The 26,966-nt window shown below is 41.4% G+C and overlaps 4 protein-coding genes and 2 long non-coding RNA genes across 9 annotated transcripts in view; 3 read left to right on the top strand and 3 right to left on the bottom strand.

Annotated features, from left to right (window-relative positions):
* Positions 1 to 3,807, bottom strand: part of CAPS2 (calcyphosine 2) — a 36,218-nt gene extending 32,411 nt beyond the window's left edge. The window contains exons 1-3 of one of the 2 annotated variants that reach the window (XM_081878702.1): positions 3,707 to 3,807; positions 1,030 to 1,131; positions 458 to 504 (exon numbers count right to left, since the gene is read on the bottom strand). In XM_081878702.1, the coding sequence (XP_081734828.1) occupies positions 458 to 504; positions 1,030 to 1,110 (128 nt within the window). In that variant the 5' untranslated portion in view covers positions 1,111 to 1,131; positions 3,707 to 3,807. Of the gene's footprint in view, positions 1 to 457; positions 505 to 1,029; positions 1,132 to 3,291; positions 3,423 to 3,706 lie in introns of those variants that run through there. The other variant, XM_081878701.1, reaches the window with a different exon arrangement.
* Positions 3,808 to 4,182: 375 nt separating this feature from the next.
* On the top strand, positions 4,183 to 7,482 carry LOC309351263. The gene is made up of 2 exons (XR_014160769.1): positions 4,183 to 5,217; positions 7,129 to 7,482. It is a non-coding gene; the product is annotated as an uncharacterized lncRNA (long non-coding RNA).
* Positions 5,254 to 12,167, bottom strand: CCDC107 (coiled-coil domain containing 107). The gene is made up of 6 exons (XM_081878705.1): positions 11,552 to 12,167; positions 10,169 to 10,374; positions 8,606 to 8,672; positions 7,833 to 7,923; positions 6,898 to 7,007; positions 5,254 to 5,788 (listed from the first exon to the last, which is right to left on the bottom strand). The coding sequence occupies exons 1-6, from the start codon at positions 11,703 to 11,705 to the stop codon at positions 5,499 to 5,501; spliced, it is 918 nt and encodes a 305-aa protein (XP_081734831.1). The 5' UTR covers positions 11,706 to 12,167; the 3' UTR covers positions 5,254 to 5,498.
* A 40-nt stretch (positions 12,168 to 12,207) lies between these two features.
* On the top strand, positions 12,208 to 20,261 carry LOC309351255 (glioma pathogenesis-related protein 1-like). 2 transcript variants are annotated; one of them, XM_081878709.1, is made up of 6 exons: positions 12,208 to 12,477; positions 14,182 to 14,427; positions 14,742 to 14,848; positions 17,042 to 17,124; positions 18,532 to 18,561; positions 20,149 to 20,261. In XM_081878709.1, the coding sequence occupies exons 1-6, from the start codon at positions 12,298 to 12,300 to the stop codon at positions 20,244 to 20,246; spliced, it is 744 nt and encodes a 247-aa protein (XP_081734835.1). In that variant the 5' UTR covers positions 12,208 to 12,297; the 3' UTR covers positions 20,247 to 20,261. The 2 variants fall into 2 exon arrangements, with proteins under 2 accessions (XP_081734835.1, XP_081734834.1); XM_081878708.1 differs by lacking the exon at positions 20,149 to 20,261 and adding an exon at positions 18,648 to 19,006 and having other exon boundaries at positions 12,209 to 12,477.
* Positions 19,630 to 20,409, bottom strand: LOC309351261. The gene is made up of 2 exons (XR_014160767.1): positions 20,319 to 20,409; positions 19,630 to 20,010 (listed from the first exon to the last, which is right to left on the bottom strand). It is a non-coding gene; the product is annotated as an uncharacterized lncRNA (long non-coding RNA).
* Positions 20,410 to 20,519: 110 nt separating this feature from the next.
* Positions 20,520 to 26,770, top strand: LOC309351256 (GLIPR1-like protein 1). 2 transcript variants are annotated; one of them, XM_081878711.1, is made up of 6 exons: positions 20,520 to 20,777; positions 21,578 to 21,823; positions 24,423 to 24,475; positions 25,814 to 25,902; positions 26,359 to 26,391; positions 26,477 to 26,770. In XM_081878711.1, the coding sequence occupies exons 1-6, from the start codon at positions 20,595 to 20,597 to the stop codon at positions 26,629 to 26,631; spliced, it is 759 nt and encodes a 252-aa protein (XP_081734837.1). In that variant the 5' UTR covers positions 20,520 to 20,594; the 3' UTR covers positions 26,632 to 26,770. The 2 variants fall into 2 exon arrangements, with proteins under 2 accessions (XP_081734837.1, XP_081734836.1); XM_081878710.1 differs by lacking the exon at positions 24,423 to 24,475 and adding an exon at positions 23,449 to 23,555 and having other exon boundaries at positions 20,524 to 20,777.
* The last annotated feature ends 196 nt before the right edge of the window (positions 26,771 to 26,966 follow it).

The raw sequence follows: 26,966 nt of genomic DNA, 5'->3' as shown, positions 1-26,966 counted from the left end.
TACACACATGCACACACACACAAAATAAATAAAATTTGATAAGAATTACTATTTCTCTTTGTAGAATTATGTAAGAAAAGTCTGGTACTAAGAAATTCTTATTTTCAGAGAGTTAGAGCTAGAGATCCTAAGGCTGAAGTTCTACTCACGAAAGCAGAAGGTAGGATTTTTGGGGGATTTCCCCCTTCCCCTGCAAATCTGCTCTGGAGGACTGGAATGCCCTCAAGAACAATGTGGGAGGTGGGGAAGGAAGAGACAGGAGGAATCTGAGAAAATAGCCATTCTCCTTCCAAGAGGAACAGCATCCACTGGACCAGCTGACCTTCCATTAACAGAAGGAAGGGCTGCTTTGGATTCATGTGAAATGAAAAACGTGACAGTGCTGTGAAGGGGTAGCAGGGGGGGAGACAGTAAAAAAAACATAGGCAGTAAAAAAAAAATGAAAACATTGACTTACTCAGCTGGTCGAGGGCCATGTTTTGTTTTTGTATGTGGCCTCCATCCCTAAGGGAAGAAAAAAATAGAACCATGTTTAATTCCAGGGTTTTTTCCATATTTCTAAACACTAAGATTTGAAATCTTTTAAATGAGTATCAATCAGGGTCGAAATACATTTAAATGATGGGCACAGTAGGGGAGAAACCAAGGTTTGTTCTTGGGTTTACAGCATGTGATTTGTCTGGAATGAGACAAACCATAGCCCCAGGATTGGATGACACATTAAACCTTGCAGCAGTGCGGCAGCAGGAAGACCAGGGTTGCAGCAGGAAGACCAGGGTTACAGTATTTAGTGACATGTCAGTTTAGTGACATGGTATTTTTCATACCACAACAGGATAGGACAGATGCGGTGTCTGATAGTATGTTGTAACAAGGGATTGTTTTGAAAAATTATATTAGCAATGAGAGACAAATAGGAAAGAGGATTCAATACTGAACTTCACCTACCCTATGTACCAAGGACTTTCCAGAGAATGGTTAATGATTGTTTAAATATATATATATTAATCTTTAATATGCTCAACTTACTTGAGCAAGTTTGTAGTTCCTTGAGGACAGGGCTGCTTGCTTTCTTGGAGATGCAGCAACTCCTTTAATCTCTAAATCCATTTGAATTCAGGTATTAACTACCTGTAAAAAAAAAAAGAAGGAAAGAAAAAAAAGGTTATTCTCACAGGATGGGAGAAAGAATGACTTGTGCTAAGAAGGATATTAACAAAACAGTATTTCCTATAATAATTAATTCCCTCTTGAACTGCAGTTCTCTCCATAAGCATTCAATTCAGTTACCGCAGGTCTCAATTTATTGTTTAAAATGAGAGCATCTATCAGCTTTAATAAATTTCATACTTCAGGCTCAACCAGATGCAGCTTGAAGCCAGAGTTTCAAAGTCCAACCTTGGATACTGTAAGTTCTAGATTTTCATTTCAACATATAAGCACAAATTAGCCATTACACTAAGGTTACCATATTTTTTCCAATGAATCCGGGGACACTTTTCAACTTCAATGGATTTTGTATGGGGATTGGTTTGTAAATCCGGGGACTGTCCCTGGGAAACGGGGATGTCTGGTAACCTTACATTACACCATAAAGGACTTTTCCACAGTTTTATTCAATTTTCTCATATGCCTACAACAAATGAATTAACTCAGGGATACATGATCAATACATGGAACAAACCTGTTAAATGTACTAAAAATAATGAAACCTCTATTTATATGGGTACCAGTGCAAAGTAGGCACCCAGTCAGAAGGGTAGAAATATATTTTTAAAAATTAAAAAATTGTCCAGTAGCACCATAGAGACCAACTAAGTTTGTTCTTGGTATGAGCTTTCATGTGCATGCACACTTCTTCAGATATGAAAGCTCATACCAAGAACAAACTTAGTTGGTCTCTAAGGTGCTACTGGACAATTTTTTTATTTTATATATATATATATATATTTCTACTGCGTCAGACCAACATGGCTACCTGCCTGACTCAGAAGGGTGACTTGTTTCAACTATGATGTAGTACGCTTGCAAGCATGCATAGAACAGAAGACAAGAGGGAGTATGACATTTGAAAATAAGAAATATTGTATGGGGAGGTGCCAAATATTGTCCTCTCTCAGGGCACCATACTGTATTACCAAAGTCCACCCCTGAGCATAGTTTCCATGAGGGCTAGTAGCCACTGATTCACTCCGAAGACTCAGTTAGGGTCAGGGTTGTGCTGTCCTTTGAGGACAATGATTCATCTCTCATTACTGGTGGCAGAGCCAGTAACTATGGGAGGGCTAGCCAAGCTTTTTGTCCCGGGGTTAAGCTTCCCGAGGGGCGCCACTGAGGCTCCCCGCTTCTGTGTGTGTGTGTGTGTGTGTGTGTGTGTACACTTGTACGCAAAAGAGCATATGCGCGTGGGGGGGGGGTGCCAAACTGGTCTTTGACTGGGGTGAAATAAAGCCTAGTTTTGCCCCTGCTGGTGGTAAACGCTGTAACCCTGCCTGAGTCCATAGAACAGGGCGGGTAATAAAATATATTGACTAAATCGTAGATTTAAACCAGCAGACCTGTTTACAGAACCACAGAATGGCAGAGTTGGAAGGGACCCTTCTTTGATAATCTACTTCCCTCCTGCAACAACATTAATATCTGCAAATAAATGTATTGGGGAGGGGGGCTGCCCTGCAGGACAGTTTTTAAAGTAACTTGGGAGTGATCTAAAGCTATGGTTTTCCCAGTAGTGATGTATGGAAGTGAGAGCTGGACCATAAAGAAGGCTGATGGTCGAAGAATTGATGCTTTTGAATTATGGTGCTGGAGGAGACTCTTGAGAGTCCCATGGACTGCAAGAAGAACAAACGTATCCATTCTGAAGGAAGCCAACCCTGAGTGCTCCCTGGAAGGACAGATCGTGAAGCTGAGGCTCCAATACTTTGGCCACCTCATGAGAAGAGAAGACTCCCTGGAAAAGACCCTGATGTTGGGAAAGATGGAGGGCAGGAGAAGGGGACGACAGAGGATGAGATGGTTGGATAGTGTTCTCGAAGCTACCAGCATGAGTTGGACCAAACTGCGGGAGGCAGTGGAAGACAGGAGTGCCTGGCGTGCTCTGGTCCAGGGGGTCACGAAGAGAAGGACATGACTAAACGACAACAACAAAGGCAGGCGGGCCCCCTGGGACTTCCTTTGGGCTCTGCTACATATTTAGCTAGCCTCGCGCGCAGGGGATCCCTCGGGACTCTTTCGCGCACGGTCCCGCTTCCTCGCCACCAGAAGCGCGCGCGGCCGCGGAGCTCTCACCGCCGCCTGCCGCCGGGCTGGGGATCCGCGGCCAAGCGCGGCGGCTGCCTCTCGGTTAACGCGGCTCTGCCCATGGCTCCTCGCTCTCCCTCTTGGGGCGGCGAAGGCGGCCCGCCAACAAATATTTTCTCTCACACACACACGCGCGCGCGAACTCTGTGGAGGTCCGACTTTGATGCTAAGCGCGGCGGAGAAACGGCGGTTGGAATTTGAAAGGCCTCGCTAGTTTCTTCGTTAACGGCTCCCGGGGAGGGATGCGTTGGGCGCGCGCCCCCGCGGTTGCCTAGGCGACCGGTAAACAAGACGGAACGCCTCCCGCTCCCTCAACCGCCACTTGGGCGCATTAAGTTGAAAAGACGCCCCGAGAGGCGAACGGGGAGGCCGGGCGAGCGCCCCGATGCTCTGCCGCTCTCACCTCCGTGACGACGTCCCTTCCTTCCTCGGCCTATTCCCGCCTGGGCGCTTCCTCGTCCAGCCTCCTTCCCAGCCCCACCTCCGCTCTCTCTTCTGGGCTTGTTCCGAGGGAACAATCCGCGAGCTCCTCCCTAGGGAGCGAGCCTAGAGCCGCTGCTGCTGCCCTGGGAGGGGCGCATAGAGACCGGGCGCGGAGGAAGATGTAGGGAAGCGGGCACCCACCTGCCACCCACCGACCCATCTACCTTTCCCTAAAATCGCAGAGAGCGCGTTGCATGTGTCAAAATGCGGCAGCTCCTCACCTGGAGCTTGCGCACTTTTTTTTACCAGGCATACCTACAAGCGGGAAGGAGGGGCGACTACTAAAGGCCACCGTTGCAACAACCTCTCTACTCCATACGCTGCTACCATAACAACATCGCGGTGCCCGGGACAAGTTCCGGGGGGCAAGTCCACAAATCGGATTACGAGGTATATATGAGCCAACTTTTGCTACTATGATTGCCTTAAGCTGCCCACCTGTTTCAGCCAGCGGCCCTGGTTTGTGTGTTTTTATAAAGTTCCTGCACCGGCCAGCTTTCTCCTAATGCAAGAAACTACTATTTGGCTCATGAACCCAAGCAAGTGTGGTGTTGTAAGATGGAAGGATTTTTTTTTTTTTCCCGACACCCAGGCTGCAGGGCAATCTGTGTCAGGTTTTTCTATCCTGACAAAAGTTTCCCCCCTCATAATGTATTTTATGCTGCTCTCAGTAATGGATACAATATTTTGAAATTAAGTTTACTGTATGTAGAATACACAAGTGTGAATTCAAAGATAGCTTTATTTCTGTTAAATAAATCATGACACATGTGTAATATGTCATGTTTTGTTGCTCATCTGAGGATGCATTTACCTGATTTTAAGACCTGCTAAGGAAAAGATTATTATTATGTCCTCATATGTAAAACCACCTATGATTAATACTTCTTCAATTCTACTGAAGCCCTATTTAAAAAACATTTGTCATACAATTCTGTCTTCATAGTATTTGCAGGGATCAAATAAGTAAGAAATATTTGTCCTCAAATTTCAAACTTAGGGAACATTTTTCATCTGTTACACCTAAATATGGGTTATATGACAACCCATCAGGTAAGCTACTACATTTCACTATTGTTAGCTAGTCAGTTTTTCAATACTTCTGCTGCTCTATACAATTTTCAGGAAGCCTGGCAAAAATTATTAAGATTGAGGTAACAGAATCAAAGAATTGTACAGTTGGAAGGGACCAACTCCCTGCAATGCAGGAATCTTTCACCCAACATGAGGTGAAAGATGCTCTACCAACTAAGTTATCCCAATACAGTACCTTTCCACAGTGAATTGTATAAACTTTCCGGAGTATTTCAATTGTTTCAGAACAAAAGTAAAAAAACAAAAACAAAACAGGACTCACTGCTTGTCTGTACACAGTATTTGCTCCAAATCCTTTCTGTGGAGACATTCATGTGAAACGTGTAGACTTTAAAAGTAAGAAATTGGGGAAAAAATGTATACAACATAATCTGTTACCATTCCTTGACTTTAATAGTTGTAAAAAATACATTGCATCTTTACAGTGTAGTGGAATACTATATAGAGCTTTTAGGGTAATGTATACAGAAATACCTTTATATAGAATAAATAGAAAAGTTTCATAAATATATTGTTTCAATGCATATTACAGCAAATGTGAATCTGTTCCATAATAATTTAAAAGTGCATTATAATATGTGCAATAATTCATCACAAGTTTTTAAATATAACTTATCTTATCTACCTAATTCATTTTTAATACGTCGTCTTAACCCAGTCTCTGGTTCTGCTGTTTCTTGATCAATTACTTCATCATCTTCCATCTTCTTTGGGTCTTCCGTTGGACTAAGCAAGAACTCATGATCATAGTGCTTATGCACCTCTTCATCACAGTGTTCCTCAATATCTTCAAACAGCTCTTTATGCCCACAGTTTTCATTATCACCCTCACCCATCTCTGCCTCAGGATGTGAACTGAATGACTGAATAAGATCTTCAAGCCTCTCTTGGCACGTGTGGCTAACATCTGAATTTCAAAAAAAAGGGGGGGGAGGGAAGAAAATGGGAAATTTAAAATTATAATTAAGTCCACTGTCTGTATAATAATTAAAACAAAGCTGCTATCAGAAAATTGCAAATGAGCAACCAGCTTTATTATAGATGGCAGTATACACTACATTAAAGTATACAGTTCTGTAACTTGTCTATTAAATCATAAGTAATGTTTCTTTTGTTCTGTAGCTTAAACAAATATATAGATAATTCACAGGCCCACCTTCCTCTATAAAAATGAGTGAGGAACACCATAGAAGCCGCAGATCTGCATCCACTAATAATGTGATGAAAGGGTGTACAATCTTTGGCCTGTTTTCCCCAAACCACACCTATCTGTCCTACACCTTATGTCAGAGCTTTCCAAACTTTTCATGTTGGTGACACACTTTTTAGCCATGCATCATTTCATGACAGTAATTCAGTTTTACTAGCAAACCAGAGGTTAAACTAACCTCTTTCCAGTGCTGGAAGAAGCACAGGGAGTGTTCACGCAACACCCCTACACATGACAGCTGACACACATGTTGTGATACAGTTTGGAAAGTTCTGCCTTATGTCATATATGGTCAGGTAGCGGCGCAGCTGGATCAACTGCATGCCTAAGTATTTCATGGCAAACTCAATAGCACCACTGATTTATGCAGAAAGCAGGTTTGAAGTCACAGCCTATCAGCCAATGGGCAGTGAGTTCAAGCCGGCTAGATTAGCTATGACTGTGCTCCCAGCCCTATGCTCAGCACTGTGGTTCCCAAGTGTCCAACGAACAGCTGAGTGTTAGACACTTGGAAACTACTGGACAAGGACTTGGGACAGGTTGGCAGGACAGCCTGCCTGTTGAAGTTGTCCAACATAGGTGGAGGCAAATAGCAATTTGGCCTGCTTGGCTAAAAAGTTTCCCCACCCCTTATCTAATGGGAAGGTATGTTGTGCCCTTTAATTGCTTAGAAAGAACAATACTACATGATACCACCAAGTCATACAAATATGTCAAGACCCGCAAAATCGTATGCAAAACCTTTAGCCAGAGTCTCAAGCAGGGGTTATTACAGTGTGATTTTAACATACTAAAGATGTAAATACCTTCTGGTTTCATTGTCGATTTGTCCAATCCACTTTCTTTCATCAGCTTCCTAATGGACTCAAGCTGTACCATAATTTCATCTTTCTGTTCTGAAGCCAAGGCATTAATGCTGACATGAAATTAATTGAAAAGTCAGCAGGTAGTAATAGAGAGCAGCTGTTAATATGCCACCAAAATACTTTTTCTAACCCTCTTATAAGAAAACTCTCAGTGATATATTCTTATGACAGCACTTAAGAATCAGACAGGCTATGGAACCATCTTTCAACTATGCCAGTCACTAGGGACCACCTTTCATTACATCAAGGAAGCAATAGGAATTCTCCTGCTGTCAGGGTTCTGCTATCCAGATTAAGACTACAGGACACAAACTGGCAAGTGCAAAGAAGCAAACAACACTGTATCGATAATACAGGCACAAAACCTAACTGCATCTGCCATGATGTGGGCAGAAGCCGATAAATGGACCTATGTAATATTGCTCAAGACACATGCAAAAGAAGAGATCCAAGATATACTCAAACTCTCATCTACTTATCTACCACTATCAGTCTAATAAATGTTTAAATGGGTCATTCAAGTGATACTGGTGTAATTTATTTTTCAATCGTAAAATATTCAAACCTATAAATACTCCAAATGCATGAAAAGCCTGTATGAAGAAAACTTAATATTGGCACCTTGAAATCTGAATTACTCATCCAGTCTTGTGTAGCCTATATTACCAAAATGCTATTTAGGGTCTAGGAAGGGAGTGTAAAGATTGTTCCAGTAATTTTTTAGTATACTGTCAATTATTGTTAATGCAGAAAATATGGAGACAGCAAAACAATTCACATGCTAATATTCTTGTGATGTTTAATCACATTTACCAATTCACAATTGTCTTGAGAGCTGAAATATTACTAAATCAAATCCCCACCAAAATACTCACCAGCTTGAAAGTGGATCTAACTGATTCAATAAAGAATTTAACATTTTCTCTGTCTGTGCTAGATGTTGCTCCAACTCCATAAGCTGGCGTTCTACAAGTGAGAACAAATACTTTTAAAGCAGTGTTGCTAATAGGTATTTAAAAACCAATAATCTATTTTTCTACTTTTCTAGAGGAGCTATGGAACTGCACTAATGCATTCAAGAGCTGTAATCCTAAACTTAGTTTGATATTATAAAAACCAAGTTTCACTGAACTCAGTAGAATTTACTTCAGGATAAACATGACTGGGATTGCATTATAAATAATACAATGCAGAGAAAATTTGAAAAGGTCATTTTACCAGCAAAATTGGCTAGGAAAAAACAGCTTCACTTATTTGATTAAATGAGCAGCATTTGATCTGACAGACATTTTTTCCTAAAAACCAAATACATACATTATCAATACTTGCAAGAATTCTGTTCTCCAAAGTAGATTGCTGTAGTCTGTGCTAAGGAATAATGATACAAAGTAGCTTTGCCATAACTATCAGTAAGCAGTGAGTGGAATGCATTTTCAGGAATGCACTCGACTCATAAAACAGCAGCCCAAAAAGCAATTAAGATTATACAATCCCACCAATTTGATTGCTGGTCACACAAATAGGGGAATAGAAGGGCTGTAGAAAAAATATCTCAAGCTTCTTAAGCTGAGGTGTGATTGCCTGAAATACTATGTGCAAACTGTATGGTAAAGATCTCTAGGCCAGAGATTTCTGAATCGACTTCTACCTGTTTCTTTTGTCTTAACTTCTGTAGTTTGTTCTTGCTTGGATAAGCTTTCCTCTTGAGATTTCATCTATGAAAGAGTAAACAAAATTTACCACAAAGCTTTTAATATTGAAAATAACTAAACCTCAAGAAAATGTTTCACTCATTTAGATTAATGTGAAGACACGAGGCAGGTAATAATACTTTATCTTGGAAATATAGTGTAATCCAAAACACATTTCCCCATCTGCTTAATTTATGTTTCAGCCTCTTTATTCTCACTGACTTCACAATGACAAAACCAGCATCAATCCAAAATTTCCTGTTGAACTAGGCTGAAAACTAGCCCCTTCCTAGTCATAATGCTTTAACTTACAGTTCAGTTTTCCTGATTTAGTCATACCAATTTTAGTATAATTTTTTTCAGATACAATTCTAAGAACGATTAATATTCCCACTACTGCCTTTTGTCATCTGAATTCTGTATACAACACAGATATTTCTGTAACATCACAAAACCCTTTCTAATAGAAGAACCTTTGGGAGACACAATTGTTGCTTATACTCCTAACCACATTTATTGGACTATAAAAGCATTCACAAGTCCAGCCTAAGGCATTTATATTTCATTCTTTCCTGAGAAAGCAAAGGGCTCCAATACTGGAAATACATATATTTATGACCAGGTTGCAAACTTGTTGTGGAGAAACTAGTTTGCCAATGCATATTTCAAGTGTTGCTGAAGAAATACACTTCACTTGGTTATCATTTCCACTTCCACTATCAGACTAGGTGACTGCCTATCTGTAGATACCCTTTCCTGTGATGCAGGCCCAACCACCTCCAACTCCAATCGGCTTTGCTGTTGACTTCTCTCCTTTTTGGAGTCAATCATTTGTCTAGGCAGGGGTTGTGCTTGCTGATATGTTTGTTTTGTTGCTTGCTTGAGCATAGAGCAGGAAGCTACTTGAGGGTCTCAGCTGAATAGGATGGTGAGGCGAAGATGTGGCATAATAGTAATAATAATAATAATAATAATAATAATAATAATAATAATAATAATAATAATAATAATTTATTTCTACCCCGCCCATCTGGCTGGGATTCCCCACCCGCTCTGGGTGGCTTCCAACAAAAGATTAAAAATACATTAAAACATCAGTCATTAAAAACTTCCCTAAACAGGGCTGCCTTCAGATGTCTTCTAAACATCAGATAGTTGTTAATTCCTTTGACATCTGATGGGAGGACGTTCCACAGGGCCAACGCCACTACCGAGAGGGCCCTCTGCCTGGTTCCCTGTAACTTCACCTCTCGCAGTGAGCAAATCTTGTCTTGTTTCTGCTTTGAGTCAGAACAGAGACTGTTCTAAAAGCTATGTGCAGAGGCATCATTATCATCAACTTTTCCTGCATTGCTCCAAAGTTGTTTGGGAGTGGGGCATGGCAGTGGCATTATCATTACGCACATGACTGAACAAATCCCAGTTCTGTACAACTACGTGGATCATAAATTCTCTTGCTTACTAATCCCAGTTCTGTACAACTACGTGGATCATAAATTCTCTTGCTTACTAATAGTTACCTTTAAGAACTTGTATAAAGCAAATACACCCACACCAACAGCATACAAGGGCATGAGTGTTAAAGCAAAGTCTTTGCCATTCCCTCTAGTCCGCTCAGTCTTAATCTCCTTCTCCATTGCATTTCTCATTTGTTGGATGCTTTGGTATGTTTTGCTTTCAGAACCCTCTGAATTCATCTGTGACTGCAAGATTCTCTCAGATCCACCTGAAAAACAAATACATACATACATGTAATACATACATGCACATACAAACAGACTGAAATAAAAAAACGAGAAGCACTCAAGTCTGTGAAGAAGAGAATTGTTCTGCAAGCATGGAGAAATCAGCTTCACTGTGGAAAGCAATTCCAGGTACAGCTTCAATGCGATAGTGTGAGATTGGCTGATGCTAAAGAACATGACAATAGGCTTCTCCACTCCACACTTAAAATTAGCCCCTCTTAAAAACTCTTATGAGTCTCCTCTTTGCAGATGGAGCTCTGCGGTCACATCAGACACAGGAATTGGCTGGGAATGTTTTAATTTTATTGTGTGCTATATGTTGACATTTTGTTTGATTTTATGTCGTGCTGGAGCTTAAAAGACTGCTATACTTTAGCCATCTTACAATGGAAAAGCAACATTAAAGTATAAACAAATAAAGCAAGTTATGAGCAACATTCAGTTAAAGCACAAAACACATTTCCCATTCCCCACAGCTTTGACACACTGGCAGAGTAACGAGAAGTATGGAGCCTACTAGTATATTAAAGGGGAGGGAATTAGGATAGCTTAAATCTGAACTTAGGAGATATACCTAATGCTGCTACAGGAATGGCTGAAATTTTAATTTCTAATTTTCTTGATGGGTTTTAGGCCAAAAGGAAGTTAGCCAGGTTTCCCCCTTGAAAATATTTATCTTCCAAGACTATCAATTTTAAGAACATAGAAACAAAAGTGGGTTTTTCCTCATTCTGCCCTAGAAGTTATCTTTCCCAGTATGCATAAAAGGCAGAAAACGCCAGTTTTTCACATTCCTTGGGACTAATTAAATACTACAACTCAAAATATTATTATTCAAAAAAGAAAAAGAAGAAAGAATTAATGAGTTAAAGGGGGAAGGCAACATCCAAAAGTTGGAACTGTTTCGTAGCACACTAATAACACAAGTGACACCGATGACGGTTAATGCCCAGCATCACCTTTCTCCTCCAGGATCACCCATACCTTTGCGGCAAAAAAATACATTTTAAAATGGGGGCGGGACTTAAGGAAGATTGCTTGGGAAAAGGATCCTCTTGAAAGAAAAACAGTTCGCTAACTAGTCTAATGAAGCTCCCTCGTTTCCCTCTATAACCGGACTGCAGGGATGGGAAGGGGAAGGTGGTCGACCCCATATACCGTGGCGCTGCTGATGGGGATCGTGGCGACCAGGCGAGGCCTTGGCCCCCCGCGGGGACCTGCCGCTTCCGCCGAACATCCTCGGCATCACCACGAAAACGCAGAGCACCAGCAAGACGGAGATGAACACCTGCTGCACCGACGACAGCACCATGGCGGCAGCGGGGAAAGGAACGGCAAGAACGGCAGCAGCGGAGGAAAGGACCAAAAGGAGAAGCGGAGGGCGGCAAACGGCCCTCGGTCAGCCGGGAATCGACAAGCGGCTCGTGCCGGGCCCGTCCACCGGCAAAACGCCTGGGGAGAGCGAGAGTCAGCAGCGCAGGAACGAGGGAAGTTGGACGAGGAAACCATTAACGTGGGAAGGGCGACTTCCGGCCCCGCGACGCCTCCGCTTTTCCTTTCTAGCGCCCCCTTTCGGGCTCCAGGCGAAACCGAAGCGCCTTTTGCCTTCGTAACTCTCTTCATTGGAAATTAGAGAGCGACGTTAGCTAGTGCAACTCGGGGTAGACCCATTGACGCGAATGGGCCTAATCGGCTCTCTGAGGAAAATTTAGAGGAGGGAAAACCCGCGCGGCTTCCGCCGACTGCCTATATAGAAACGGAGCCCCGAAGTGGCCGGAGCTCCTGAGGCGGGAAGACATCATCCCGAGGCGGTTTGGGGGCGGGGCCAGGAGGCGGAGACCGTTAGGGCAACGGTCGCTGCGCGCTCCGCCCGGCCGGCGCGTTCCTGTCAGGGCGCGGCGGCCATGAGGCGATTGTGGCCGTGGCTCGTCTTGGGGCTGGTCGTCCCCGAGGAGGAGCCGGTCAAGCAGACATTCCAAGCCTACCCCCAGATTACTAACCAGAACTTTATCCGTCAGTACGTGGACGCCCACAACAACTTCCGCACCAAAGTCCAGCCCACCGCTTCCAACATGCTGTACATGGTGTGTCCCCGGCGCGGGGTGGAAGGAGGAAAGGGAGCCGTGGGCCTAGCCGGGGTGTGGGGTGCAAGGAGGGGGTAGTGCCGGATCTACCCATAAGCTAAACAAGCTATAGCAAGCATAGGCAAACTCGGCCCTCCGGATGCTTTGGGACTACAACTCCCATCATCCCAGGAGCAGTGGCCAGGGATGATGGGAGTTGTAGTCCCAAAACATCCAGAGGACCGAGTTTGCCTATGCCTGAGCTATAGTTTATAGTTTAGGGCCCCACTCTCTTGGGGGCCCCAAAAAAATTTAAAGGGGGAAAGAACTGAATGTACATTTCCAAAATATATGATAAAAAACAAATAAAACCTACATCCAGCAACAGTGTTTTGTGTTGTGTAGGCTCCTATGATGTAAGTAATGCACCTGCTAGCCTGCTCCCTAAAATATCACTGGTTTTAGAAACTTATTAGGTCCATAAATTACCATATAGCATCAAAAAAACAGCAACAATTTGTTGTTGACAAAGGACAGCTGGACATATAAACGGCCCCATTACCTTCAGTAGCTGAGGGCTAAATCCTAAATCCGGCCCTGGGGAAATGTGAATACTTCACTCCAACCAATTGTGTCGCAAATAGCTTGGTTCTGTTCCCCACCACCACCACCCAAAAAAATAAAGCCTGCCCCTCCCAAAAAAGAATTCCTGGCTACACCCATGAAGGGAGCTGAGACAATTTGCGGTGCCGCCAGAGAGGCGAACCCCTCCCCCTGGCTTCTCCTTGGGCCCTAAAAGGGAGAAACTCCCACTGTCATCCACTACATCTTAAGGACAGTCAATGAACATTGGGCTTTTTTGAGAAGCAAACCATGGCTGCCCTACAAGAGGGGTAGTGGGGGTGCCTGCCTCGGGCAGCCAGTGTTGGCTGTATCGAGGGCGGTGAGAGAAGCAGAGATGGGTAGAACACAAGTGAATAATATCACTGTACTCAAACCTTGGTTTCAACTGCTAATTTCCCACCTGGGCAGGGTCATTGTTTAAAACTGCCATTTTCCTTTGTGCCCCTCCATCCCTGCTTTATTCAAACCTCTGTCGTTTTTCAAACTATTTTCCTCTCAGTTCTCTTCATCTCCACTTCACTTTAACTTCTGCTGTTTTAAACCACCAGTTTTCCCATGCCAGGTCATTCATTGGTGATGTGCTCCACCTACCTCACTTTGATTCCAGGATTGTGCTAAGGCACTAAAAATCCACCAATGAGGGCTGTGCCATATGTCCTTTTTTATGTGTAAAGGAAGACATTGTTTGAGAGCTGGGTGGAAAAGGTATTGAAAGTGAAATATACTCGGAGTTGAGCGTGAATTTTATGCTCTTTATTCAGCTCGTAGTAGCAATGAATGAAATTTCCCCCAAAACGTCTAGTTATATATACATTATTTACACAATGGGCCCCATGTGATTGGCTAATTCCGGGCTGCTCCTGTAGGCCAATCAGGTCGCAGATTCACTTCCACCTGGAGCTGGATTGGGTGGCTCCTGCAGACCAATCAGACTGCTACATTCTGGATCCTATTGTTCTAGGATTCAGCTCAGTACATAACAGAAAGAAAGACTTGTAATCTGAATTTTGACTGAACTGAAAATGTGACATCGTTAATTTTTACTAGAGCTGTATAACAAAAATAATTAATAGCTATGTGTGATACTTTTGTATTTTGCAGACATTTGATCTCGCCTTAGCTAAAATAGCCAGAGAATGGGGAAAGAAATGCATATTTGAATATAACCCAGTTAAGAATATTCACCCTGAATATGCATTTAGGCCGTTTGGAGAAAATATGTACAGGACACCTGCCAGAAGTAAACCATTTGATCCTGCTATTCCTATTTCAGTATTTCATGATGAAGTAATATACTACAACTATAGTAGCAACACATGTGAAATGATATGTAGACATTATCTTCAGGTAAGTTGCATTTTTCACTGGTCAGATGGTCAACCATTTTTGTATCTTCAGAAACAGAAGCACCTTAAGGTTAGACATTTTCCTGGCACATGCAAATAATGAATACAGCTCTTAATCAGACATCAAAGATTTAACAGTTATCACCCCCAAATTAACAGAAATAGTATTCCATTTACATGTCAACCAGGATGATTGAATACTAGCATAAAACATAAAGGTACCTTTAGCCAAATGACAATAAAGAGAGGAGGAGTCTGAAGAGAAACTGAATATTACATAACGTAGTTTATATTATATAATCTATTTTTTTCCAGGTTGTTTGGGCTAATACTTATAAAGTTGGCTGTGCTGTTATCCTCTGTCATAAATCACAAGATGGAAGGAGGAATAGTGCGACATTTGTATGCAATTATGGTCCATCGTAAGTTAACGAATGTTAAAGAGATCCAAACTTGTGTTTACACAAAGTGTTCTAACTTGCAGAATTGCATGAGTATTCACAGTTGAATTAAGGAGCAATCTTAACTGCTCTTTACAGAGCTACAGAGCCATTGGTGCATCTGCAGTTCTGCCATGCACAATGACTGGGACAGAAAGTACAGGACAGGCATATCACTGTGCCAGCCTCTGCCAGCGTGTAGGTGGCAGCTCAGTCCCTCCCCACCCATTTAAAACTGCTATCAGTGGGAACCCCACAGGCATCACCCCACTGGCAGCAACAAGAAGGAAGCTGACAGGCCTGTAGGGCTGGGCAAAGGTACACCCTTTCCTAATCCAAACCTCCCTAGCCTGGTGTAAAGGAGGTTGGATTGCTTTCTTACTGTATGTATGTATTGCGTCTTTTACTGTTGATTGCAAAGCAAACAGAATACTCAACTGCTGTTTTCGAGCCATTTCTATGATTAACAATTATTTCTGTTATCCAAATGGTTAGACATATAAAATGTGAATAATAAGACATTCACAATTTTAGTTCTGTTACAACTGTACTGTAGTTTAAAATTTTATTGTATTGTAAGTACCGTACTCTTCCATGTATAAGACAAAGTTTTTTACTCTAAAGTTATGTTCAAAAACTTGCCTCGTCTTATAGGATAGTGAATGGGGTGGACGGGTGATTGGCTGCAGCTGCAAGCAGGAGCATGTCAGCGACAATTGTTGGCTGCTAGAAGGGCTGCTTTAATTGGGTTGGTGATTGGCTTCTGCAACAAACACTGCTGTTGATTGGCTGTCGCTGCCACGATTGGTGGCTGCTGTTCTGGGACACGTGTGATTGCCAGTGGACAGCTTTTCTCAGTCGGGTATGAATTTTTTTGCTGGGGAAGGGTCTGTTTGCGATTGGCTGTCGCTGTGGCAAGTGGGCGATTGTTTGCTGCCGGCAATTGTCAGTATCGATGCTGCATGTGAGCGATTTTTGACACACCCCCCCCCCCCCAAAGCTGTAAAACTCTGGGCAATCCTTTGCAAAAAACTCAACAACTCTGAGCCATCTCCCCCTCCCCCTCCCATTTTCTTAAATTTGAGTCCCCCAAAATAGATGGGGGAGTCTTATAGATGGGGGAGTCTTATAGACGGAAAAGTACAGTGTGTTGTCTCCCTAGCAGGGAGGAGCCATCGGTCATAGAATGCATCCTTCTGTGAAGAAGCTTCTTGGTTCAGTCCTCAGTATCTCCGCTTAAATAATCATGTACCAGGTGCTGGCGAAATACCTGACATTCCAGGAGAATCACCAAATCAGCTTCATGCACCCAAGAAGTGGGCTCTGGTCCATGAAAACTTAGATTAAAATAATTTTTGGACAATGGCACTTTTTGTAGTTTTGACTACTACAGGAGACCATTTTTTGTGTTTTTAACAGTCACTTGGAGACCTTTAGGTAACAAGCGACTAAAGTTAATAAATAATAATACCACAGATACCCTTTTGCAACTTTACTACACAAACCTTGTAGGTCACCAATCCAACCCCCTACATGAGGGCTGCACTCGCTCACAGGTGAACTTCTAGGGCATTATACCTACAGTGAGTGGGGCCAGAGGCAAAAGAGGGCATGGCAGTAGATGAAACATTTACCTTTGCACAGTAGGCCATGTTCCAGTGACTAAGAGAGACCCAAGCAAATAGATCAGTGTTGCAGAGCCAATACTGGTGACACTGGCACTTTGACAGGGCAGCAGCAAGATTTTGGTTAAATGGGTGCACCAGCAAAAACACCAGATTTACTCCACTGCTGTTCCCTCACAACCCTATCTTGCCTTTGCTTCATCCTCTTAAGCGGCAGTGATGTCAGTACTGAATCAGAAGGGTAGGTCTGCAGCACCATACTGGTCCCTCCTGCCAGCCATGAAAAGCCAGAGGTCTCTATAACCTGTTCATATCCACATTTCTTAGTCTTTCAGCCAGTGCAAAGCTGGAAGGGAGTGTGGCCCAGGCAGAATTGTAAAGCCAGGAAAGGATTAGAGGGATGCATTCAGCACCCAGGACTGAGGTTGTCCACTCTTCACAGTTTGTTAGCATCTGTAACTTTTATTATATTTATCATAGCCTTCGTTTTAATTTTCAGTAACTTTGTGTACTTAATTTGTTATTACTCTAATAAACTTTTGTTCTTTAGGATGGAAGTTGGAATTCAACCATATAAACCAGGAAGGCCATGTAGTAACTGCCCAGGAGACAGGTGTCAAAATAGACTCTGTAGTAAGTATAGGGAATGATGCAAATGTTCATGAAAAAGATTATTTAAACCATCAAATATGTTGGTTTTTGAGTTCCATTTGTATCACCTCTAGTAGGACATTCTAATGTGCTTAAGGCATGGAACGCAGGAAAGGCGAGTAGTGTTCTGGTATTCACCTCTTTGCTTTGTCCCATGTCAATCAATCTTTTGGGAAAAGGGGAATAATTGTGCTTTGGTGCACTGTTGTAGTAGAGAGACAACAGTTGCTTCCTTCCTTAATATAGGTGACCTAGGTTCTTTTGAGATGGATCTCATAGGAGGTCAGTGTCTCTGGGTGCTAAGTACAAAGCTGCATTTTCAGTCATTCCTGAAAAGTGGTCCTTAAAATATTGTTGTCAATACTAGTACTGAGCTAGTGTAGAGAAACAAAAGGGAACATTCCATTATACCTATTAGTAGTTCTGTTCATGATTCAAGAAATCACATTCAGATATTTTACTGATTAATTGGTGTTCAGGTTTAAAGCTTTACACATGACTATATTTTATAAAAGTATGTGATTGCAAGGATACATAGAGTGCCTTTTGATTAGAGCAAAAGATAAGTGAGAAAACACAGTGCTCCCTGTTGCTAGCTCATCAAAAATTATTACGTATCTGTTGGTTACTGCATACACAAATTATTGCCTGTTATTACCTGTACTTTGCCCATGTCTCTGTGGTTTTGAAAGGTGTCTAATGATTGTGGTGGTAGCCACCACTGTGTACCTCTGGACAAGGTATTACTGAAAACCAAATAAAATACAGTGGTACCTCGGGATGTGAACGTGATCCGTTCCAGAGCCCCGTTCGCATCCCGAATGGAACGCAAGATGCAACGGCGCGCATGCGCGGGTCACATTTCGCCGCTACTGCACATGCGCGTGACGTCATTTTGAGCGTCTGCGCATGTGCGAGCGGTGAAACCCGGAAGTAATGCATTCTGTTACTTCCGGGTTGCCGTGGAGCGCAACTCGAACAGGCTCAACCAGAAGCACATTTAACTCGAGGTATGACTGTACCTTCTTCCTTTCAGCTTCCAGATTATAGAAAAAAGGTTATAGGCAGGACAGCAGATAGACTACAGTCTGAGCCTTCAAGTCATCAGTATTGGCGGGCAGTGGTGGTGGCAGAATTTCACTGTAATTTTGTTATTAAAATTGGTTACTCACCTTACTCTTAACTTAAAACCTAATAGACTTGGGGTAAGGAGGAGGGCTTTCAACTTACCAGGTATTTATCAAATAAATCACTGTAAATTTTGGATGCTGAAATTTAATGGAAATGCTTTCACGTTTCCTGTCATATGGCTGAAAATAAAAACTCATAGCAAAATGCTAACATTTCTAAAGCCTTTTTTCACTTGTTACAACTATTTCCCTTTTGCAGGAAATTCTGAACGCGAAAAAGTAAACAACGGTATGTTTTACATTTGTTTTATACTTTAATTTACTTAAAGAACAAAATTCAAATTCAGTGAAACTTTTTTATTTTTTAAAAAATAGGCTATTCACGATGGCATCCAACCTCTAAATTCAAGTTTATATGTGATGACTTCTGCATCGCTGTTGCAGTTTTAAGGCCATTATTAATGTTTGTAGCATTTGTAGCTGTTTACATCTTAAAACTCCATTATCCAAGTTTAGTTTTTAATACTAGGGTAGGTTACTGAGCATATTTACATGAATGATAAATATTATATTCCTGCATTTTATATTAAAGTAGATTTGCTTTGTTGCATTGTTTCACATGTTATTTTGTGTTTTCTCAAACTGTATAAATTTACCTGTTACATATTAATGTAATATTAAATATTTTTAAACTGGAAAGATAAATTTAAAATAAAATATATGGTTATCTTGAATATTTTGTACAAATAAAAATTAAGCGTATTAAATTAGTTGGCATCTGTCTGTCTCAGGAGACAATGAAGCAGTGTGCCTTTGGGGGTGAGGTCAAGCTGTTGAAAGGTTGCATCACCTGCTGTGCATTACCTCCAGTTCTATTCAATATGTATTACACTATATGAGGGAGTATTCTGTGGTGGCTTTCCATCTTTGGAATGTTGTCCCCAAGGAAGCCTGCCTGGAAATTGCATTTACTACCATTTCAGCAACAGGGAAAATATTTGTTTTCCCAGGCTTTCAAAAACTGCTAGTATAAACATGTTAACTTAAAAGAGTTTGATTTTACTGTCTATTTGAATGGGCTGTGGCTGCTTTAGTTGTTATAACTTTATTATTATCAGTTGTTAAATTGAAGGATTTTAAAAAATAGTTTTTTAGTACTGTTGGCCGCCCTGGGGCCATGAATTTATGTTGAAAGTGCAGGATATAAATTATGTAAAAAAATTATTCTGTATATAATATCCATAGCAAGATGTAAACTCCTTCCACTTAGATCTCCTTATAACAGCACAATTTTGGATGTATATTAAGGTAGATCAAAAATGCTTTCTCTCTTTTAGCAATGTCTCTTTTCAAAGTCTAGTTTTAAACTTTTAATTTATTTGAAAGTGTTTCTCTTGGGGAGGAGTGGAGAGAGTGGAACACTGGCTACCTTCTAGTCCAGGGTTTCCCAAACTTGGGTCCCCAGCTGTTGTTTGACTACAACTCCCATCATCCTTTCCTACCAGGACCTGTGCTTAGGGGTGATGGGAGTTGTACATGTTGACTGAACAACAAATGCTCCCCACACCAAGAGCATGAGTATTAAAGCAAAGGATTTGCCATTCTCTCCACTGCGCTGAGTCTTCAAGTTCAACTCCTCCATTGCAATCCTTTTTTGGATGCTTTGGCAGGTTTTACTGTCTGAACTCTCTGAATTCATCTGCGACTGCAGCATTCTGTCATAGCCACCTGAAAAACACTTTTAAAAAATATATATTAAGACCTGATAAGAGTCCAGCTGATGAAGACCAGCACTGAAAGCATGACTTAGGCTCAAGTAGCTTCTGAATGGAATTGCTTGGGATTCTCCAGTCAAGAGTACCCACTTCCCCCGCAGCATTTCAGCTAAACCACAGTTCAGATGGATTTAACACAACCACAGTAGCTAATTCGCATATGTATGGACTGAAATGGCGGGGGGGACAGAGAGGATAGAAAAGGACCCGCAAATGTCCCCTTTAAAAAGAGAGGAGGGCGGGAAGAGAGGCGTCCGCCCAGTGCACAAACCGGGAAAGAGAATCGTTCCGGAGATAGAGGTACAGCCTCGAGACTTGTTTAAAACAGCAAGAGGTTTCTGATCTCCGCACTTAACATCTCGTGCGAGTCTTGTCCGTGCAGGTGCAGCTCTGTAACCAGTGGGGTCACACCAAGCAAAGGAACGGCGTGGAAGCGTGCTAAGTAGAGAGCGGGAGTTCGGCGCGAGGGCGGCAGGTGGTAGCGCCGCCTGAGGCCGTTAGGGAGCAACGGTCTCTCCGCGCGCGTCCCTAACTCGGCGCCGCAGCCATGAGGCGCTTGTGGCCATGCGCCGTCGTGCTGGGACTGCTCGCCGTCGAGGGCGTGCGCGGCGCCCAGAAATTCGCAGTCTATCCCAAAATTACCAACAAGACCTTCATCGACGAGTATATCAACGCGCACAACAAGCACCGCAGCGAAGTCCAGCCCCCCGCTTCCAACATGCTGTACATGGTGGGTGTCCCGGGCGCGGGGTGGGAGGAGGAAAGGAGAGCCCTCGCTTCCAGCTGGGCGCTTAGTTAGAAGGAGCTTCCCATTGAACCCGCCGCCACCTTTTCTTTCGGAGGGCTCCTTGCCTGCGGTTTAAAAAGGCAGATCCTTCAGGTCACGCCTTTGGGCATTGTAAGATGACGGTCTCAGGCAGAACAACAAAAAAATTCCTTCCAGTAGCACCTGAAAAGGTAAAGGGACCCCTGACCTTTAGGTCCAGTCATTGTGGTGATTTGGGGATAGGCGGGGAATTTAGGTGGTTAGGTGCAGCTCATTGTGGTGGTTATATCTGGGAAGGGATGAAGGCCCCTGGTGAGGTTTTCTGCCTCAGATTGCGAAGTAACCGCAGCAGCTCGAGGCTGAGAACTTTTTCTCAAAGACTGGTGGTTTTCTTTTCTTTTGGCGTTAACGCCCTTTGACCCGCCTCTGAAAGCTGTATGCGTAATTCACATGGTAGAATGAGAATACAGTAGATAGCTGGTTCTTTAAAAGCCTGGCAGTTATTCTACTTACTAGTGCCAGTGAGTAATATTTAAGTAAAGGATCTACCAGTGTGAGGGATAAGATCATAAAGGGAAGGCAAAGTGACTAACATTAAAACCAATTAAGCACATTCAATAAAACCATCTAAAAACATAACTAAACAGTTAAAAGGGGGCAGAACTTGTTTGTTTTAGTGAGACTGAAGACGTGTTACCCATTAATTTACTAGAAGTGAGAAATGTTATTAAAAGCTCCATGCATGATACTTTTCTATTTTGTAGAGTTTTGATCTAGGTTTAGCGAAAATAGCGAGAGCATGGGGACGGAAATGCATTTTTGGACATAATCCAAACAGAAAAGTCCACCCTGAAACTAAATATCAGCCATTTGGAGAAAATATATGGCGGGGATATGCCTCCAGCCAACCATTTAATGCTGCTGCTGCTATTAATGCATTTAACAGTGAAGTACAATACTATACCTACGATGACCACACATGTTCCCAAGTATGTGGTCATTATACTCAGGTAAGTTTCATCCTCATCTGCTTAGAAAATTTTAATCAAAGCTTAAAGAACTTGAGTAATTTGAGACTCTGAATGCTTCCAGACTGTCATATTTTGATGTGATTCAGTCACATCCTGGCAAATTCAAGCTGTGCAATTAAAGTTAATTTGGAGCTCTTGCAAAACAAACCTGCTTCCCCAAGAGATTGGACTTTTTGCAGTCAGAAAAGTGATGGGGAAATGCCCTGGAAAGTGAGGCATAACATTTGCTTCACACAATGCTGTCTAATAATCTCTCCACAAATAAATCAGGATGAATGCTAATTAAATAGCCAACACTATCAAATCTTCAAACAAATCAGGTTGAACATTCATTAAACAGGCCGTCTGGAAGTGACCTCTGTAATCATACTTTGTGAAATAATCATATTCCTACCATCACAATAGAAACTGATTACTTATAAAATGCATTGAATGCTTGAAATTAATTAATTGACAACTTTCAGAAAAAGGTCCCCACTTCAGTTTCAGTTCTGTAGGATTTTTTGAATTGCTAGAAGTTCTAACATCTATAAAAACTCTGAGCTACTAGCAATGGGCCAGCACTAAGTGTTGCAGGGCTTATGCATGGCAAGTTCTTACCATGAGAATTAAAGGCAAATTGTCTTAAGACAACCCTTCTTTTAATGTCCTGTTCTGCTCTTTGCAGGTGTGTAGTTTACCCATGCAAAAAGCAACAAAGGTATAATTTACAAAGAAATGATTCCCTTGGTCATGACACACAGCAGGCAAACAACTCCAAAATAAATATTAAACATTTGTTTGTAGTACTTTTGTACCCCTTGTTTGTTAAAGTTGCACAAAGCAGTTTGATAATACTGATTAACAACTGTAACAACTCAAATTCAGTAGAAATAATTGCTAAGCTATCAGCACAAATTACTGACAAATAGGCCAGGAAGCCCAAAGGTGTTTTATTCAATAGCCATGCTATTATTCTAAAACAAAGCATTAAAAGTTAGTGTGTGGATCTGTTGAAGTTTGGTAGGGCATGATATTTCCTAACAAATGTCTCTTTGTAACACAACATACTGAGTTTGTAGCATCCTCTATCAATTGCATCAAAATCAATAATAATTAAATATTCAATTGGGGATAGTGTTCTGTTGCTTTATATTGGAGAACCATTATTTTATACTCACAAATATTTTGGTTACATATTTCCCTGGCACAGGAAATGATCAACACAGTTGCTCACCTTGAGCGATGAATGAGCAATGAATATTTACCGTAATTTTAGATACTATATTTCCATCGCTCAAGATGAGCAGAAATCATACGCCATTTTACATCATAACTGTCAACTTTTCCCTTTTCTTGTGAGGAATCCTATTCAGAATATGTTTTACATATATATTTTAAGAACATAAGACAAACAGCCGTGGTCCATCTAGTTAAGCATTTTCACAGTGACCAACCAGATTAGGGTACTTGAATATAAGCTTTGAATTCTTATATAATATAAAGATGCCTGTAGCCAAATGCCAAGTGAGGGCAGAAATGTGGAGAGAAGCTGATTGTTAGAAATGGTAACTATTAACACAACTTGTACCTTTATCTTATATAATAAAACATATCCTTTCCAGGTTGTTTGGGCTGATTCTTACAAGGTTGGCTGTGCTATTGTTTACTGCTCTCGAGCAACAGATGGAGAGATAAATGTTTTGCATTTCGTGTGCAATTATGCTCCAGCGTAAGTTAACAAATGCTAAAGAGATTGTGTTGACACTTAGCAGTCTAAAATTCATGTGATGGGCAGCTACAGGTGATTTGAAGGAAATCAGGCCTGTTAGGTGGAGCTTCCCCTCTGCTGCCATCACAGGACAATACATATGACATCAAACATCTTTATAAGCTTTTTTTTTTGGGGGGGGGACTTTTCACCAGGGGTTTCAAATCATCTGCGAACAACAAATGTGAAACCAAATGCAAGGTTTGTTAAGGTGTGTATCTGAAGAAGTGTGCATGCACACGAAAGCTCATACCAAGAACTAACTTAGTTGGTCTTTAAGTTGCTACTGGAAGGAATTTTTTTATTTTGTTTTGCCAAATGCAAGGGTTATCATTGCAAGGGTTGTTTTTGTGACTTCAGTAACTCCTACTTCATGGACCCTTTGCCAATATATATATAATGAATGGTCAGAGATTCTGCAAAAGACCCTCTTTTTACCCTTTTTGAGGGTAAAAAGGTGGTGGTGGAGAAACCATTACTGCTGCCACTATCATGGCAGCAAAGAATGCTTTTAAACACTAAAAAAATAGAACAGCTGGTAGGAGGAGTGTAGCAGAAATGGGGCCTGCAGGTGAAAAGAAGACAGGAGTAGCACTGCTACCACAAATAGGAGGTTGGGACATAAAATTCAGCAGGCGTCATTGTGCGGGACATCAGCTAGATTGTGCTGACAGCCCTCTGAAGTCAGAGCCTTCCAGCATTAGCATATACATACTTTATACATGGTGTCTCTCTACAAATGTCTTTGACGTCTGCATTTTGGCCTAATGTTCTTTGGCCTCTGAATTGCTATCATGTTCCCCTGTACTTCCCCTGTACAATTCCTAGCTCCAGTCCATTCCCATTTGGACATTCATAAAGTTTTTCATCATTCCTGGGAGGTGAGCTGTCCTGAACTGGATATTCCTTATAAAAACTGGTCAGTCAGCCTTTTGATTTTAAATGGCAACTGCCTGCTTCCATTCTGGTTAGAGTGGTCCCTTTTTAAGCATGTCTGGCTTGTCCTGAAACATTAACAAATCCACCACTGCAAATCCACCTGTCTAGCTGGCCTTGTGCAAGGAATAGGAAGCATTTGAAAGAAATCTATCTTGATGGGCCTGGTTTCCCCACCTAGCAATAAAAATTTTGTTGCCAGGACCTCATGACTACATTTTGCCACATCATTTGTGCCAACGTGCACCACACACTCCTTTCCAGCACTATCTTATCAGGATATCTAAATGATGTTTGCCACCCACAACCTTTCCACCATTGTTTACAGATGTATATGTCTTGCTTTTATTTATTGCTACTGTTGATTTTTATAACACAAAAGTACAATTTTGAGACATGTCTGTTTGTCAGGACATTTACAGCATCAAACACAAGTCATTTGTATCTCTGATCAAATGAAAGAATCAATCCCTTACATCTGTTTCCTTAAGATTATTTCGGAAAGCTTTAACCTTTGTTCAAGCACAGGTGTTTCTATAGCTGGCTGACCCTTGCAAGAGTGTTCAAGTGAATAGTGTGAAAGGTGATAAGGTAACTTAAATAACTTCACAATGTAAGACCACTCATTTGAGCATTGTTACCAGGGTGACTTGGACCACTTCAGTATTCTCTGTATGAGATCCAAATTGTAGTGACCAAAGGCAATGGTGTGTCTGAACTAGGCATAATACCTAAATATATTTGGCAGCTCTATTCTGTGTAAGTCAGTTTTTATATCCATTCTTTCACATTCAAAGACTTGTCACCTCTTCCAGCTCAATATACTCCACTGTGATATTTAGTCTTGTGTGTTGATGCCTTTATACCTAGGACTGCATTCCCTCTCAGACAATTTTACAGGAACTGCATGACAGTGATGGGTAGGGCCAGAGACAAAAATAGGAAGAATAATGGATGTGACTTTTAGCTTTGTACAGTAGGCTTCCATCCAGACAAAAGCCAGACAAACACCCATCACCATAAGTAAGAGGCATGATTACAGTTCAAGGACTCATTACAGCCAGAAAAATAATTCAAGAGTGCAGAGGTAGGGCTGATGAGGCCCTTGGAAAATTTCAAGGACCAGATGGAGAGGCCTGGAAGGCTGCCTTTGGCCCCCAGACCTAGACAACTTATTCGTTACATCTAAAATCTTTAATTATATGACCAGTAGCTTGCATTTTAATTTTCAATTTAGCTTTGTGTACTGAATACATAATGTTACATAATATTTTGTTCTTTAGGGGCAATTACCGGGGAGTTCGTCCTTATAAAAAAGGATCTTCATGTAGCGAGTGCCCAGAAGGAGATACTTGTCAAAATCAACTCTGTAGTAAGTGTGATGATAAACTATAATATTTTTTTAAGATGTATTTATTTAGATAATTTCTATATTGCTTAACACATCGGGGGGGGGGGGGGGATAAGTGACTTGCAGCGTACCTTTAAAAACTACAAATACAGTATAGTGGTACCTTGGGTTAAGTACTTAATTCATTCTGGAGGTCTGTTCTTAACCTGAAACACCACTTTAGCTAATGGGGCCTCCTGCTGCTGCTGCGTCACCACTGCACGATTTCTGTTCTGATCCTGAAGCAAAGTACTTAACCCGAGGTACTATTTCTGGGTTAGCAGAGTCTGTAAGCTGAAGCGTATGTAACCTGAAGCGTATGTAACCCGAGGAAATACTCTTCCATTATATGACGGAAAAATAAATAAACCCAAGGTAAAATAGTAACATTTTTAAAGCTTTCTTTTGCTTGTTATACTTATTTTCTCTCTTTTCCAGGAAATTCTGAACGTGATAAAGAAAGGAGTGAGAGTATGTATTACATTTTTATTTTGTTGTTTAAATTTAGAGCAAAATTCACATTCAGTAAAAATTACCTTCTTTTTTTAAAATATAGGTTATAAACGATGGAATCCACCGTATGATTTCCACATTACCTGTGATGAATCCTGTATTGCTGTTGCAGTTTTAAGGCCCTTATTAATGTTTGTAGCATTTGCAGTTGTTTACTACTTAAAATTACGTTATCCAGGTTTAAATTTAAAACATTAATCTCCAATATGCACATAAAACACACAACCATTTTCTTTGAGTATCTTAGCTAACAGAGCACAAATGCTAATATTATTTTCTTGTGTTTTATATTGTAAAACTAAATTTGGCTTGTTTTTTTGCTTCATATCATATTTTGTTGTTTTTTTCAAAATTGTAAAAAGTTCTGTTTCATATTGATTCATTGTGAAAAATTTTAAATCTGTAAGATATTAATATAATATAAAATTGTGATGAACTATGGGGCTACTTGTGTGTAGGCGCTTGCACTCTTAGAGTTTAGTTATCAGTTTTAAAAATGTTCCTCTCCGCGCAGCCATCGGTGCATGGCTGCC

The sequence above is a fragment of the Podarcis erhardii genome (genome assembly GCF_964252035.2).
Source record: "Podarcis erhardii genome assembly, chromosome: 10".
NCBI lineage: Eukaryota > Metazoa > Chordata > Lepidosauria > Squamata > Lacertidae > Podarcis > Podarcis erhardii.
This window is presented reverse-complemented; position numbering and strand designations above follow the sequence as displayed.

Excerpts from the sequence above, each read along its gene's own strand:
- LOC309351256 (XM_081878710.1), top strand. The coding sequence starts at position 20,595 with ATGAGGCGCTTGTGGCCATGCGCCGTCGTGCTGGGACTGCTCGCCGTC. Across the intron at positions 20,778-21,577 it reads CTTCCAACATGCTGTACATG|AGTTTTGATCTAGGTTTAGC; the intron begins GTGGGTGTCCCG and ends TCTATTTTGTAG. Across the intron at positions 25,903-26,358 it reads TTGTCAAAATCAACTCTGTA|GAAATTCTGAACGTGATAAA; the intron begins GTAAGTGTGATG and ends TCTCTTTTCCAG.
- CCDC107 (XM_081878705.1), bottom strand. The coding sequence starts at position 11,705 with ATGGTGCTGTCGTCGGTGCAGCAGGTGTTCATCTCCGTCTTGCTGGTG. Across the intron at positions 8,673-10,168 it reads CTTTATACAAGTTCTTAAAG|ATGAAATCTCAAGAGGAAAG; the intron begins GTAACTATTAGT and ends ACTCTTTCATAG. Across the intron at positions 7,924-8,605 it reads AGTTAAGACAAAAGAAACAG|AACGCCAGCTTATGGAGTTG; the intron begins GTAGAAGTCGAT and ends TCTCACTTGTAG.
- LOC309351255 (XM_081878708.1), top strand. The coding sequence starts at position 12,298 with ATGAGGCGATTGTGGCCGTGGCTCGTCTTGGGGCTGGTCGTCCCCGAG. Across the intron at positions 14,428-14,741 it reads TATGTAGACATTATCTTCAG|GTTGTTTGGGCTAATACTTA; the intron begins GTAAGTTGCATT and ends ATTTTTTTCCAG. Across the intron at positions 18,562-18,647 it reads ACGCGAAAAAGTAAACAACG|GCTATTCACGATGGCATCCA; the intron begins GTATGTTTTACA and ends TTTAAAAAATAG.